Source organism: Heterocephalus glaber, unplaced genomic scaffold (assembly GCF_053883595.1).
Source record: "Heterocephalus glaber isolate CG9 unplaced genomic scaffold, H.glaber_assembly_v1.0 deba00000331, whole genome shotgun sequence".
In the NCBI taxonomy this organism is placed as follows: Eukaryota; Metazoa; Chordata; class Mammalia; order Rodentia; family Bathyergidae; genus Heterocephalus; species Heterocephalus glaber.
The window spans coordinates 27,203,342-27,218,597 of NW_028258142.1; the positions used below are offsets into that span (position 1 = coordinate 27,203,342).

At 34.4% G+C, this 15,256-nt stretch overlaps 1 protein-coding gene across 1 annotated transcript in view; it reads right to left on the reverse strand.

Annotated features, from left to right (window-relative positions):
• The window catches only part of LOC101709567 (dynactin-associated protein), a 45,172-nt gene that overhangs the window by 10,474 nt on the left and 19,442 nt on the right, over positions 1–15,256 (reverse strand). The window contains exons 2-3 of the mRNA XM_087192419.1: positions 4,221–4,345; positions 843–1,007 (exon numbers count right to left, since the gene is read on the reverse strand). Coding sequence (XP_087048545.1) covers positions 843–1,007; positions 4,221–4,277 — 222 coding nt within the window. The 5' untranslated portion in view covers positions 4,278–4,345. The remainder of the gene's footprint in view (positions 1–842; positions 1,008–4,220; positions 4,346–15,256) is intronic.

The window sequence follows — 15,256 nt, forward strand, 5'->3', positions numbered from 1 at the left end:
TTGAACTCATTCATTCACGTTGCCCTAGAAACAATATAAATAATTGATATTTTTATCCAAAATTAAGAAACAAGGCTCAACACCTTTCCTCTGAACTTCTGTAGCAAGATTAAATAGAGAAGGGTAGGAATTTTGGAGTCTGGGGAACTCAACCAAACTGCCAAGCCAAATCCATAATTTATAGTCAAGGTCAAGTTTCTACATAATTGGGGAAGACATAGAGATGCAGTTATGAGGTAGATAATTCAGCCAACCAGATGTGACATCAGGAACCAAGAAGAGCTGAGTCTAACTTTCAAAGCTGGTGGAGAAGCTCAAGAGAAAAGTGAAGTTTCTAATTCAAGATCACACACACACTAGAGGTCTGAAGTCAGAGAGATAAATAAAATGTCACACACAGGTTCAGAAACTGCAACAGTATTAGAAAGTACAGTTATCACTAATGCAATGGGATTCATGAAGCTTCACATGTGACAAGCTTCCCTATGAGGGTCTAAATAGCAAATTAAATCCTATGTAGCCAACAGTTTGTTTCCCTGCTCAGTCTCCTACCATGCATTTGCACCTTACATTAATTTCTTTGATTCTCATATGTATTCCCTATGTACTGTGACTATTTGGATTCCAGACTAGGACATTACCACTTTGAAAGTAGAGAATACCAAATATTCTTCCATAAATTGCCTTACAATGACTTGTAATTGCACTGAGAATTCAACAAATGCCTAACATGAATATAAATGAGCAATGAACCACATTTCCTAGGAAAGAACAGACCAAGTGCACCCCTATATACAGCACATCTCCACCTGGGAAAAAGCTACTGTAATACCAGACATTACCTGCATGTTGGATAATTCTGCCTGTGGGCATCTTGACTGTGCAAGGATTCCTGGGTTCACCCAGACCCCAGATAAGTTGGAGGAGATATCACTGGTTATGTCATTTGGAGGCGGACACCAGTGTGTGGAACTGTGAGCCTCTTGGTCATGTGAACATATGCTTGGCTATAGAGATAAAGCATTGGTGAATGAGAAGTCATGATGTTGAATTTCTAAAATCAAACACTTCTGTGAAAAGTAACAGCATGACTTTGAAAACAAATAAATGGTTTTTTTATCCATTGAGAGCAAATATCTGAACAGATTTTTAAATAATATATTTTACTAATTTTTGCAAATTGCCAGTGTTCCAGCTGAGGAATGTATAGCATACTGTCTTCATCAGATCACATGAACATATTAAGTATCTTCATGTTGCAAACCGCTGTAGGTATTGTCTACCTACAGAGATATATGTATCACATAGGAGAGCTAAAGAAGCCCTGGCAGCTTATGAAGTACAACTTATTCAGGTCATTTTGAAAAAGAGAAGTTTGAAGCGAAGAGTTAAAGTGATTGGTCATCATGACACAATAGCAAGCACTGAAATCCAGATCTTCCAGTGTTAAAGCCACTGTATTTTTTTTTTTTTTTTTTTTTTTTTGTACTGGGGATCAAACTCGGGCCCTTGCGCTTTTGAGGCAGGTGCTGGAACCACTGAGCTAAATCCCTGGCAAACCACTGTATTTTTTAATATACTACATTATAGATGTATATTATGCTAATACAATACATTAGTGTGCATTAGTAAGTATAGTCTACCCAATGGACTCATAATAGGGACAGATCATGTGTCCAATTTATGATGTGTCTTTGTTGGGTATACAGCAATGCAAAAATATTTCATAACAACAAAATCTCTATCCACAAGGAACTTACTCACTAACAGGAAAGAAAGAGAATTTGTGTATAACTAACAAATAAATCCAATGATTTTTAAATATTGTTGAAAGGAAGTAATAAGTAAGGATTGAAAATGAATTATTTTAGTGGGAAAGACTTTGAGAAAGAGATGTGTTAAAAGAGGAGAAAGAATGGGATACATTAAAAGGAGAAAAGAGTAGATCCATGGTTATCGGGCAAAAGTTTTGTTACATTCCAAATACAGTGTAGAATTATATGGGGCCTTTTATTTCATAAGTTAATGATGTTTACTTTTTTACTTTGAATCAAAGCCATTTTGCCACTCCTTACTCCTCTTAAAAGATTACCCACTTGTGGATTTACAGGGATTTTTAATGAGTAAACAACTGCAAAACACTTAACACATCTGGCTCATAGTATCCACTCAATAAGTGTTAACTATTATTATTATTATTAGCATTAGTATTTAAGATCATTCCTATTTGTCTTTGATCATGTGGATTTAATAACTCATTACTGAGTAGCTCTAGAAACAACAAAAAAGTGAGTTAAACTGCTTAAAACTAAAGAGTCAAACTAGCAACAAAAAAAAAAACCTATCAAACTTCAATTGTACAAAAAATACACGCACACAAAAACCAAAACCTAGAATTGTATGTATCCATTTGGGGTGATCATTAAAAATACAAAAATTATAACTGTCATTAAATATAAATAAAATAGAATATTCTTGGCAGAAAACAATTAACAAAGTTAAATTTTTCTCTAAGTATAATATCAAAGAAATAAAGATTACAGCTCTATATTTTAGTGAGAACAATTAAACAAAATCCCACCTGTTATTCGCCAGGTACATTTGAGGACAGTTGGACTTTATATTACCCCTCTTGCTTATTTTCGCAAGTACTGATTCTGTTGTGTTGGTTATATTTAGTTTGCCTGTTGTTGATGAACTCAAACATTCTAATACTCTTTATAACTCACCAGGGTTGTTTTCCAGAATTTTCTGCCCTCTTTGGAATACCAGTCCTTTCAAAGAAGACAGATAACGGGTGAGTCTACGCTCATGGTGGAGAACCTGTGATCCGGGTCCAGACGGAGTACAATGCAGCCCAAGTGGTCATTTTATTGTCAGGTTGCTCTCATTAAACAGAGGTAGCTTCTCTAGACAAAACTGCACTAAGTGGAGAGCTGTGGATAATGTTCAGTCAGATAATCAGCCTTAGCTCATGGTGGCTGGAGGCCACTGAAGTGCATTAACTGCATTTACCACAGAAAATCTGTAGGTATATTTTTTCCTTCCCTTTATAAGGATTAAGTTAAGATCTCATGTATCCTTAACAGAAAAACAAAAACATCAAAATTCATTTTCTATACTTTCTAATTTTCAAATTATTTTTAAATTCCATTATTGAATTTGGTTTTAAGAGAAAAATATTTTTATAAGTATGCCTAAATATCCATAATAAAGTAAAATATGCAGTCATCTACACAGGTAAACTATATAAACAACTTGAGATGATACATGAAAAACATCTTCAAGTTGATTGTTATCTCGAAAAACTATGAAGATAATGAATATCTGTCTAAGGGGGATTTTTTCCCCATCTATTTAGGCATCACGAAGATCAAAATATAAAGTGTCCGATTCAGAAGTGAAAAAGAGAACAGCCTCAGAAGGGTCGTTTGTTTAATGACCCAAAAGGACAAACACGTTTTTTTTCTTTTGGTCAACCAGGTGTCCTTCTTGGGATTCTTTTATCCAACCGTCATCCGCTGAGAAACAGGACTTTCTTCTCCAGTGTACTTGGTAAGTCATTAATGCAGACTGATTGCCACAGCTCCACATGGCAAGGGCAAAAAGTTTTCTTCACACACTTTTCATCTATTCTTCTGGCATTCTTTCTATTTTATCTTTCAGGACATGTGCTTCCTTTGTTCTGACACCAAAAATTACTTAGTAAGGTATACTCAGGTACATACAAGCACTTTTGAAGTCTATACAGTGAAAGCTTTGTTCTTGATGTACAACTGTTTTTTAAAGTAATAGGTAAAATTGAAGGTTTTTTATTTTAGACATGGTGACAGAATCTAGGATTACCATCTGGTTTTCTAGCACATTTAAAAATTGTATGTAAAATGCAGGTGTCACATTTTAAAAATATATCTTAATAACTAAGCCAATGATATTATTGGAACTTTATATTCACATAATAGTGAATATGGGAAATTAAATGTATTTATTTGCTTATCATATAGTCATAGAACCATTCCTACCACTTCTGTAAATATTTAAAATAATCTAAAATATATCAAAAATTGGGGCAGAAAATCTAATACAGGGCCACTTTTCCTTTTAGAAAGGAATGCAAAACTCTGACCTTGGCCACATACTGGTAAAGAGATTAGATGGCTTTTAAATGCTAAAAATTAGACTATAATTAGGCAAAATCAAAGTGGAGCAGCAATACTCACTAGCTGATTTCCAGAGCATTCAACATTCACTGTGTAGTTTCCATGCTTTCTGTCCATTCTTCCTCTATCAATATCACAAGCTTAACTCCAGGAATATTTTTCAGTCTGCCCATTGCCCTTTATAACTGCAACCATGAGAAATAATTAAATCAACTTGTGCAAAATCACTGTGATGCATCTGTGCAGTGTGGATTAAATTAAATAATATGTAATTATTTATTAAAACAGGATCCACCTCAGAGGAGGAAATGAGACATTAATTACGGAAAGACTCAAGATCAGTACTTCTTCTGTGAGTTGTTGTGACTACCATCAAAACCCTCCAGACAGAAACTGAAAATCTTGCATAATTCTAACTTTTCTGCTTGCTGACCATGTCTTGCTGACCCAAGAAAAAAATTCTGAGGTAGAAGTTTGCCATTGCTTTCCGTCATGCTTGAGTAGCATGAATGCCTTCCAACTCCTTGTTGGCACCCTCTCTTAGGAGCCTGTGGTCCTAAGGTCACTTCATCTTTTCAGTTCCACTGTAGGTGACTGAGAATCTACTTGGTCCATTTCTTCAATAATTCACATGCTCAAAAAAGAATTAGAATTTTAAAAATGATTAGAATCAATTTTCTGAGACATAATGCCAAAGAACTAATGGGATACTGAAACATGTTGGGAAGAGATTTTTTTTTGGTCAATAAATCTACTTTATCTTAAATTTAAAAAAAATTAACTCTTCTATTGGTTTATTCATTCATCAAGTGAGAATATTAAGCTTCTAAAATACCGAGTTTCAAAAATTTCAATAACTAACGAAACAAACCACACCCTTAACCTTTTTATATGACACATTTGGATTCTAACTCTTTTTCAAAACTGTAAACTGTTGAAATGTCTTTTGTGAATCTAGGTTTTTTATTGAATCAACAGAAGAAATACAGCCTCAAGCCTTAGAACATAAAGAACATGTGAAACTGGCCAAGGATTGAGATGCTAGGAAGGGATTTATTCTAAAGGACAATTAAAAACATGCTAACTTGTTACTATGGGTGAACCTGGAAGACATTAACACTAAGTGAAAAAAACCAGCCACAGAAAGACAAACACTGCAGGATTCCACTTACATGAAGTGGCTAGCGTAGTCAAATTCTGAGATACAAAAAGTAGAAGAGTGGTTCCCAAGAGCTGGGAAAAGTGGGAAAGGAAGAGTTCTTTAATGTGTATAGAGGATGAAGAAGTACTGATGCTGGATGGGAATGGTAGCTGTACAACATTATGAATGTACTTCACACCACTGAACTGTACACTTAAAATGGTTAAGATGGTAACTTTATGAGTATTTTGCTACCATAAAAAATTGAAAAGCAAAAACAAAGCCACAATGATCTACTAATGTTGAAACAAAGCCAAGGGTGCCATTGTATGGCCGTAGGATGCAAGGGATCAATGGTATCAGTAATATAAAACATAACTTTTGAATAAAGTGATTTATTTAAAAACCAACATGATATAATTATGAAAAATTATAAATACTGATTTCTTTAAAATATTTCTATAATTCTATTCTACAGAGACATTTATTTTCAAGTGGCACTGGAGCAATACAGCCACGATGTAAACTTTCCCCCCTTTTCATGGCATCTACTTATTTTACCAATGCCATAAAGAGTGGAACGTTACTTTTTCTGCTTGATTCTTTTGCCCACAACCTCCAATTGACCAAGAAATTATGAGTTACAAAATTTGAGAGATTTAATCTTTCAATTTTTAAAAATAATCACAAAAATAAAACAACATATTATGGCTAAACTTACCATGTAAAAAATAGATTTTTCTTTATCTTGTAAAGAAAATGTCTTTAACATATAAAGTAATAATTCTGTAGCTGCCTCAATCTGACCAACAGATAAACAGAACACATCTGTGTTGTTACACTGAGCAAGAGTTTGGGTACTTCTCATGTCATGTCAGAATCTCCTATAAAAGATCTCTGCTCTGAGCAGGATTTCTAGTCAAAAAGAAACCTGAAAATCTTGACTACACATGGTTGAGAGAATTCTTGCATATCAGGCCATTTTGGGGGGGAGTGCAGTGAAAGGTGGGGAGTCTGTTTCTCAGTCGTCTAATAGGGAGATGAATTCCACTGTTGTCTCAAAGCCTAGTTCCAAACTTTTTGTCTTTATTTATATTACTCAAAATTTTCTTTCCTGGCATTTCAATATACCTTGATTATTATTCTTTGGCTTATTGATAATCCAAAAGCTGACGTAACAGTTGCAGCCCTGTAACCTTAGACATGTTAGGGGAAAGGATTGTTGAACTTTGTTTTTGGTAATATTATTAACATTACTACCAAATATTCAGGCACAAAGACAGAATATCAAAGCCTAAGTAAGATACTGACATGAGATCCAGTTAATTCAAAAGCATGAACAATTCTTGTCAAAAAAAAATAGATGCTGAAAAATATACTTCTGGGCCAGAGATTTAGCTCAGTGGTTCCACCGCCTGCTTTGCAAGCTCAAGGTCCTGAGTTTGATCCCCGGTACAAAAAAAAAATATATATATATATATACACACACACACACACACACATACATATATATATACACACATACATATATATATACACATGCATATAAATATATATATTTCCAAAGTGCCCTATCAAAATTATTCAAATAGTTACAAGCAATCTTAAGTCAAATTAAAAATAAAACTGAAACATTCTACATATATAATGGTGTGTGTATATATATATATATATATATTACTATATGTATATGGTTAGCATATCATTACTGGGTACTCTTTATTATAGTTTTACAAGATGAGCCAATACCTATTGCAAGTATTCCTCCACTAAATCAAAAGCAATGAAAAGGTATTTATGCAATAAAATAAGATTATAATAATTAGCCTTTCTCAAAATAGAAACCTTAGGTGGAAAAGCACATTGATGTTTTAATGCATCCCACTGAATTTCTTAATTCCAAATTTAAAGTCTACTTATAAATTTTAAATACAGTTATATTGACAGAGCATAGACTTTCATTTAACTATTCCCAACTACTTACGGAGCACCTCACACATCCCAGGCATATCTACAACCTGGATATCAAACTAGGAGAGACCGAGGCAGACAAGGCCCCTGAGTACACTCTACCTTTATTTAATGAACGCTTGGATTTTTATTTTAATTTTTGTATTTATTGAAGATGTTGTAAATTTGTTTAATCATAGAAAACATTCATTTTGTTTAATTTAAGGCAAGTTTTTTGGTTATTTTGTTTTTGTTTTTGTTTTGCATATTGGGGAAATTGGAGGACGGACCTAATGGCAAACATGTATCAACTTCAATGAAATAAAGGGCTCCTACATAATTCGTCTCTAAACTGGGTCACTGAATCTATGACTTTTTTCTAGGGGATAAGGTTCAATTGTAGGGTGATCATTGCTGTGTGAATGTTCTTTCCCCTACTAAGCTAAATTTTTTCTTGTTCATTAGACTAAATTACCCCATGGTCTTGTTTCTGGCGATATCCAAAATAAACTATTTTTTCTTACAACACAGGTTATAATCCCAGATGCACAATTCCAAAATCCAAAAGGCTTTAAAAACAGAAATGTTTAAATGTTGGAACAATTATATTTGACATAAAAGTTAACCTAGATATTTAATGCTATTTTAATCTTTATTAAATTTAATGTGATTATTCATATGTTCAACTGTAAAAATATAAATGTTTAGTGAGGCCATTGCCACATGAACTGAGTAATATACAGGATATATACCACAATACCTTTGAAAGTTTTTTAAAAATCTGAATTATGAAACATATCATACCCAACATTTTCATATGAAAGATTATAGGTTTACATAACTGTTACAACTTTTTAAAGATAAGTATGTCTCTTTTTATTCTCACTGTTCTCAACAGCTATTTCGTGAAAGATTTCAGCTGATTCTTACAACTGGGATTTTAAAAATGTGAATGAGAAAAAGAATGAAATAAAATATAGGTTCATCAATTTAAGAAATGTACCCTCTGGTGGGGAACATTAACACTGGGGGAGGCCTTGCCTGTCTGGGGGCATCAAAACATACTTTTCCTTTCCATGCCTTTTACTAAATTTTGCTATGGATAGAAAACTACTCTAAAAATAAAATCTATTTTAAAAATAACATAAAACTGGTTTTTTCACTTCTTATTTTTTTATTAGTACGTGTTTGCATTACATAATGATTACATTCCTCATGAGGAGTAGGTACATGGACAGAGCACATCTCGATTCTTTTTTGATGGCCTTTCCCATCCGCCCTCTCTTCTCCCTCCTTCTCTAGATTCCTTTCCCATTTGAAAAAGGTCTCTTTCCCTACTTTGCATTATCTTTTATTTTGCTCTTTAGTTATATTTTGGCTGATATAAATAAATATCATGTGATATCTAAGCTTGTTTGTCTGATTTATTTTACTTAATATTGTGGCTTAATTGTAACAAATGGTGCTGACATTGGGCGACCTCTGACACAGACTATTAAAATAATACTATTGACATCATAAGATGTTCATGCCTCTTCCAGTAGGTATACCACACTGCCCATAGCTAATCCTTGTAATATCTACAGGCATTCAGTATTGTTATTCCCTCTCTTCTGATGAGACATGCAGGGTTTCAGTGACCTCTTACAAACTTTAATATGATATAGTGAGTGGCCCTCAGCTTCCCCATTCATTTATTGTTTACAGCCACTTATTAATTGTCTAATGTGCACCACACTGTGGCCTAAGAAGAGTGGAGAGAAAAAGTCAAGGACAACTCAGAGTTTGAGTTTATTATAAAGACCATAAAACTTTCAAAACTTGATAAACTCTCATCAAGATTCATCGGGGAAGTACGGATGTTTACTAGAAGCGAGAATGGTACTGTTGTCTGAAATGAGATCTGCTCACAAGAACCAAGCTGGCTGGAATTCAGGCTGTAGCTAACAGTAAGGACCACGCAACTCGCAAGGCAGAGATGCATCTCGTCCTCCACACTGAGCCTGCCATTTCTGTCCAAGCATCTGGCACATGTCAGGATGCTCACAGAGAATGGGGGCCAGCAGTCAGCCATGCACAACAGATCTTTCTCAGGACGCCAGAATCTTAGATCTGTGAGCCAAAGTTCAACTATGAAAGAAACTGTATTTTGCAGGGATGGGAACAAAAAGAATATGACAGAGCTCCAGATCTCATTTTTACAAAGTTTAGCAAATATACTGGTTAGTTATTAGGATAGGAATCCAGAATGTAAATGCAAGAAAATCTTAGATCTACAGGTATTGTATTAGGGAGAAGTTGGGGCTTACAAGGTCTGCAACCATAACTGGATCATCAGATCCAGGGCCCAGATTGGGGTCAATTCTAAAATTAAGATTGGAGTGGGACCCATGAGCTTCGTGGTAAAAGATCACAGCCCTGTCCAGGACTGGAGTACCCTGGCTCAGGGTACAATGAACAATCAGATCCAGTCCTCCCAGAGTTGAAAGTTAGGACTTTATTTCTTCAACTCACTCATGGTAGAGGATGGAGTGGTAACAGGTGAGAGCTATATGGAACTGAAGCTGGAGCTGGAGCGGCCCATAGAATTCCTGACTGACGCAGGTTTGGACCTCACAAAATTATGTTAGATGAGGCAAGACAAAAAGAGATTGCTATGGATTCAGCTTTGAGTTTGCTGGTAAGGTAGGGTAATGAAGTATAATGAGAATAAACCTACTGCAATGGTGATCAAGATATTAGGAAAGCAAAAGAAATGATCTTTGAGGGATAAAGCTAGCCATGATTTGGACAAGTCAAGTTCAGATCCAGATCTTGGAGATTCTCAGTGCACATGGATGACTGGAGAGGAGGAAGAGGAAATTGTGGACAAGAGCAGCTGAGGAAAACAGGGAGTGGTAGAGAGAAGATTGGCATGGGAGACATAGGAAGAGCAACTTGAATGGAGAATAAGGATACAAGAAAAATGAGGAGATTAATTAGATTATGTACACAAGGTTGGAAGATAAGTATCAAGAGGCAAACTTCAAATTTGAGAAATGATCAAAAAAGTCCTAGAAAATAAACAAAAATTATAACTGGAATAACTAATTTTGTAACGACTACTATCAATATAAAAGATTTGACTATTTCTAAATCAGTTCCAATTATAATACTATGATTCATATTGTTGACTGCTTTTTGTATACCCTCCTCTATATTCTATGTGGAAATGTGCATAATGATCTCACCACCACCCCTAAGGAATACCACACATGACAGGTTTCCAAGCCTCCACATTTGCACCTTAGATTCTTACCCATCAGTAGCCAGAAAGTTGCTTCCAAACTGTTGACCTATTTATAGACTCTCCTGTCAAAACCCCTAAATGTCAAGATTCCCATTCCCAGTAGGATAAAAATCTCAAACTTTTTTCATGACCTACAAATCTGGATTTTCTGGCATCTGCCAACATCTTAATCCACATCCTCTACCACATAGGACACTCCATTCACACTGTTTAAGAACGTGTGTTTTTAAAAGTTCAAATATACAAGTAGCTGTCTATCCTTAAAAGAATAACCTGGAAAATAGTCAAATTCCCATTACCCAGTTTAAGAGAGAATTGTTTTTAAGTACAATTACACCCAACTCATTTCCTCTTTCTGAACATATACCCTTCCGCCCTTCTTGCCTCTCTTGCTAGGTATAATCATTCTCCTAATAGGATGTTCTATTACCCATGTTCTCACCTTTTAAAATTTGTATGTGTCCTATTACACTGTATTTTTCTCAATATAGAAGGGTTTTGTACAGAGTACATGTACAAAACAACTACATGGAAACTTGTGACTATTTCATTTTCTTCATTTTATATTTCATTGATTGATTACATCACAATAATAATCTGTCCTGTTAATAAAAATTCAATTTTGTTCCATTGCTATTATTATAAACTATGCTACTATGAATATTTTGATATATGCATTCTTTCAAACAATAATTAACATATTTCTAGATGTATAATTAATAGTAAAATTCCTGCATCATTAGGAACGTGTTTTTCAACTTTATAATACATTTCTAAAACTGTTTCCAAGGTTGTATGACTATTCACACCAATAAAATGGAATCCTTTATTATAAGCCAGCTGATGCAGAGTGGACTCAGGCCTCCAAAACTCTGGACAAAGGAAAGGCAGTTTGCAGGGTGCACTTAGGGCTCTTCTATTTGGGGAGGGCTCAGGGAGAGGGGGAGCACAAGCCGAGTTTCACAGGGGCAGAACTTGGCTAAACTAGTGGGGGTTGGGGAAGTTTCACACAGTTTAGTTAAAACAAAGTATCACACAGGTGTGGGGTCTTCTGTTTACAAGGTAGTAAAGGTAACATAGTTGTAAATTGCTCTACCAAAAGGTCACAAAGATAACATATAGTTGCAGACTCACACAGGATGCAGTGTCTGTTTTGCATTAACTGAGGGGACTCCCAAGGGGGAAGGGGAAGGCTTCCACCCAGAATCACTCCACTTTACACAAATGGAGTCAGGTTGGCCATCACAGTATGACTACTGCCCCCGTTCACAACATGAATCGCTTCATAAAAGGCAGCTCAAGTCATAAAGTCATTCAGTGTCCCACAGTTGGGCACATAATCTCTATCAAGGCCCCCTAACAGTCCTGACACCATACACAACTCACTGACACAAGGCTGATTTAAAGAAGTCAGATATAAAAGTTTGCATACCATAGGGCTTCATTTATTTGAAGTTAACAACTAGGCAGTAGGAGTTAGTATTTATCTGAATGGGATACTGACTTAGGAAAGGCACAAAGCCGCCTATCAGGTCTTCATCTGATTGATGTTTAATAAAAATACAAAGTCACTGGGTCTGAGATTTAGCTCAGTGGTTCTGTCGCCTGCCTCGAAAGCTCAAGGTCCTGAGCTCAATCCCCGGTACCAAAAAAAACCAAAAAAACAAAGTCATGACAAACAAGTTTAATCACGTGCTTAAGTTAGATTTGTGCACTTCATTGGATATGTTATATATATTCAGTTTTTTAAACAATAAAATAATAATTCAATTTTGTTAGAGGTAATCATATGATTTTTCGTTATACAAGAAAATATCCTTTTAAAATTTTGAGATGCATACTGAAGTATTTAAAGGTTAAATGAGAATATTTGGAATTTGCTTTAAAAGTCTCAAGCAATAGGGTGGTTTTAAAAATGATTTAAAAAGTGTTGACAGTTATTAAAGCTGCATAAGTGCTTATATGAATTGCAAATTTTGATGAAAATGTTAAAAAATATATAGATCACTTTCAAAAATATTATTTTGTTGAAAATGTAAGACATACGAAAATGTGAATAATGAAAGCTTAAGTGTAAAAATGAATGAGGTGGAAAATGAAAGACATATTAGATCTAAGAAGAAATACATCAAAACAGAGATAAATAGAGTATGGTAGAGAAGGTGGAATTGGTTTGAGTCTTGGAGCATGAATAGAATTCTAAGAAAGGAAGGGGAAGGAAATCAGCATTTTTGAGAAAAGTACATGTGCCAGTACATGTGCTCTCATAAGAGAGACTTAAAGCTTGTCTTTGTTTTTGTTTTATTTTTACATTTTAAATTTTTATTTTATGAGCACATGTTCGGAATTTATGCAGTTTAAAATCATCTTGGGGAGTGGTTCCAGGTACTTGTTACAGCTTGTTTTTTTCTAGTCCTCTTAACTTCCTTCCGCCTCTCCTCTCCTACTCTGGTTCTCCTATCACCTTTTGCATACTTGTTGATATTATTTGTCTTGGCACATATTATGGCATATAATGTTTACATTGATAGGAGTCAGTAGGTTCCTGTACATGGCACATCTTTATTCCTCTCATTTCCCCTTTCCCTCCCTCTTGTTCTCTTCACCCACTTCCCTGTTAGATAATATCTGTCCTCTTGTCCTTTTCTGTCCATCCTTATTGTGTTCTTTATTTGTACTTTGCCTTGCTCAAATGAGAGATACTATTTGGTATTTAAACTTGTGTATCTGATTTATTTCACTCAACATTATATTTTCCAGATGCATCCATTTTCCTATAAATGCCTCTAATTTGTCATTTTTTATAGCTGAGTAGTATTCCATTGTATATGGATACCACATTCTGTTTATCCAGTCATCTTTTGATGGATATACAGGCTGTTTCCAGGATTTAGCTATTACGAATTGTGCTGTTACAAACATTGTTATGAATGTATTGCTGTAGTATGATGACTTAAGCTCTTTAGGGAAGATACTTAGCTGGAGGATATCTGGGTTGCATGGAATTTCTAATTTCAATTCTTTGAAAAAGCTCCATACTGATTTCCAAAATGGTTGTACTAGTTGCATGCCTACCAACAATCCCAGAGGGTTCCTTTTTGCCACAGGCATACCAGTATTTCTTATTGTTTGATTTCCTAATGATTCCCATTGTTTTCAGAGTAAGATGAAATATTAGTGCTGTTTTAATTTGCATTTTTCTAATGGCTGGAGATGTTAAACATTTTTCATATATTTGTTGATCATTTGTATACCTTCCTCTGTGAAGTGTCTGTTCATTTCTCTAGCCCATTTCTTGACTGGGTCTGTAATTTTAGGTGGTTTAATAAACAATTGATGATTGATCTCTAGGCTGATTATTTTATTGATTGAATGTTCCAGAGAGTCTATAATATTTCTTCAACTGTTTTTCAAACAAGTATCTTTTGAACATTGACTACATGTAAGTTTGAGAGAAAATTACTTGTTATTATAAAAGGCAAAATTAAATTCATTTCCAATGTATTTTTCTTCCTCACTAGTAACAAAGATTAAAACTTAGAAAATATATTTCTTTTGTGACAGAAAAAGAAAAGTACAGTCAATACATGTAAAGATATTATTAACATCACCGACTGGGTCATTTAAATCACATTTGTATTAGTAGGAATAAAACAACAATTTATACCAATAAAAATAAATTAAGGAATGTCAGTAAAACTTTAATATTTATTTACATATTAGTAAATTTACTGACACATTTTTAAAAACAGTAGTTTTATGGACCCAAATGGAATAAGTATTAAAAATTAGTCCTGGGCCAGGGACTTAGCTCAGTGGTTCTGCCACCTGCCTCGCAAGCACAAGGTCCTGAGTTTGATCCCCGGTACCAAAAAGAAAAATTAGTCCTCATAGGGCCAGGGATTTAGCTCAGTGACACCATGCCTGCCTAGCAAGCGCAAGGTCCTGAGTTTGATCCCCAATACAAAAAAACAAAAAAATTAGTCCTTATCTTGGTAGCTATTCGATGTATCTTTTAAACTTTCACTTGAAAGTGATTTTTTTCTTTTCCAAAGATTATATACCCCACAGCAATCCATTTTTTCATAGATTGGATTAAGTTTGAATTTAGCTGTTTTCATGATTTTCTGCCTGTTTTAAAAGTTGATTTTTCTTTTTATGATTTAAAACTATGTTATACTTTGTACCAACTTCACCAAATCCACCAATAAGATGTAACCTTTCAAAATAGTTTTCTTACTTTATTGATTGGACTCATGACTCTTAACCTTGACTATGCATTGGAACCACTGAGGAAGTGTTTATAAATATACATTATTCCTAGTCTACTATTGTTGGTTCTGATACAATAAACCTGGATGAAACCCAAACAATATAAAATAATTTAAACCTCTAATATTCCATAATTCCAAACAAAAAATGTGTGATAAAATTAATTATTATAGCAATTTTTCTGTATTGTTATTCTTCTGCATGTCCTCCCATATCATTCAAGATTGGCACTTAGTAAATGTCTGAAGTCTAGTTCTAAGTCTGTATATCTGTAAAGTATCTATAAGCACATAGTTAGTTCTTCGAGTTAATTGTGATTGCCAAACAGCAAAATTATCTGAAGAAAAATTATGAAAATAAAGTAATTTTACACATAAAGACAAGAAAATATGGTACCTAAATTTTTCTGTGTATGTTTATTTAAAATACATAGTATGTGGATTC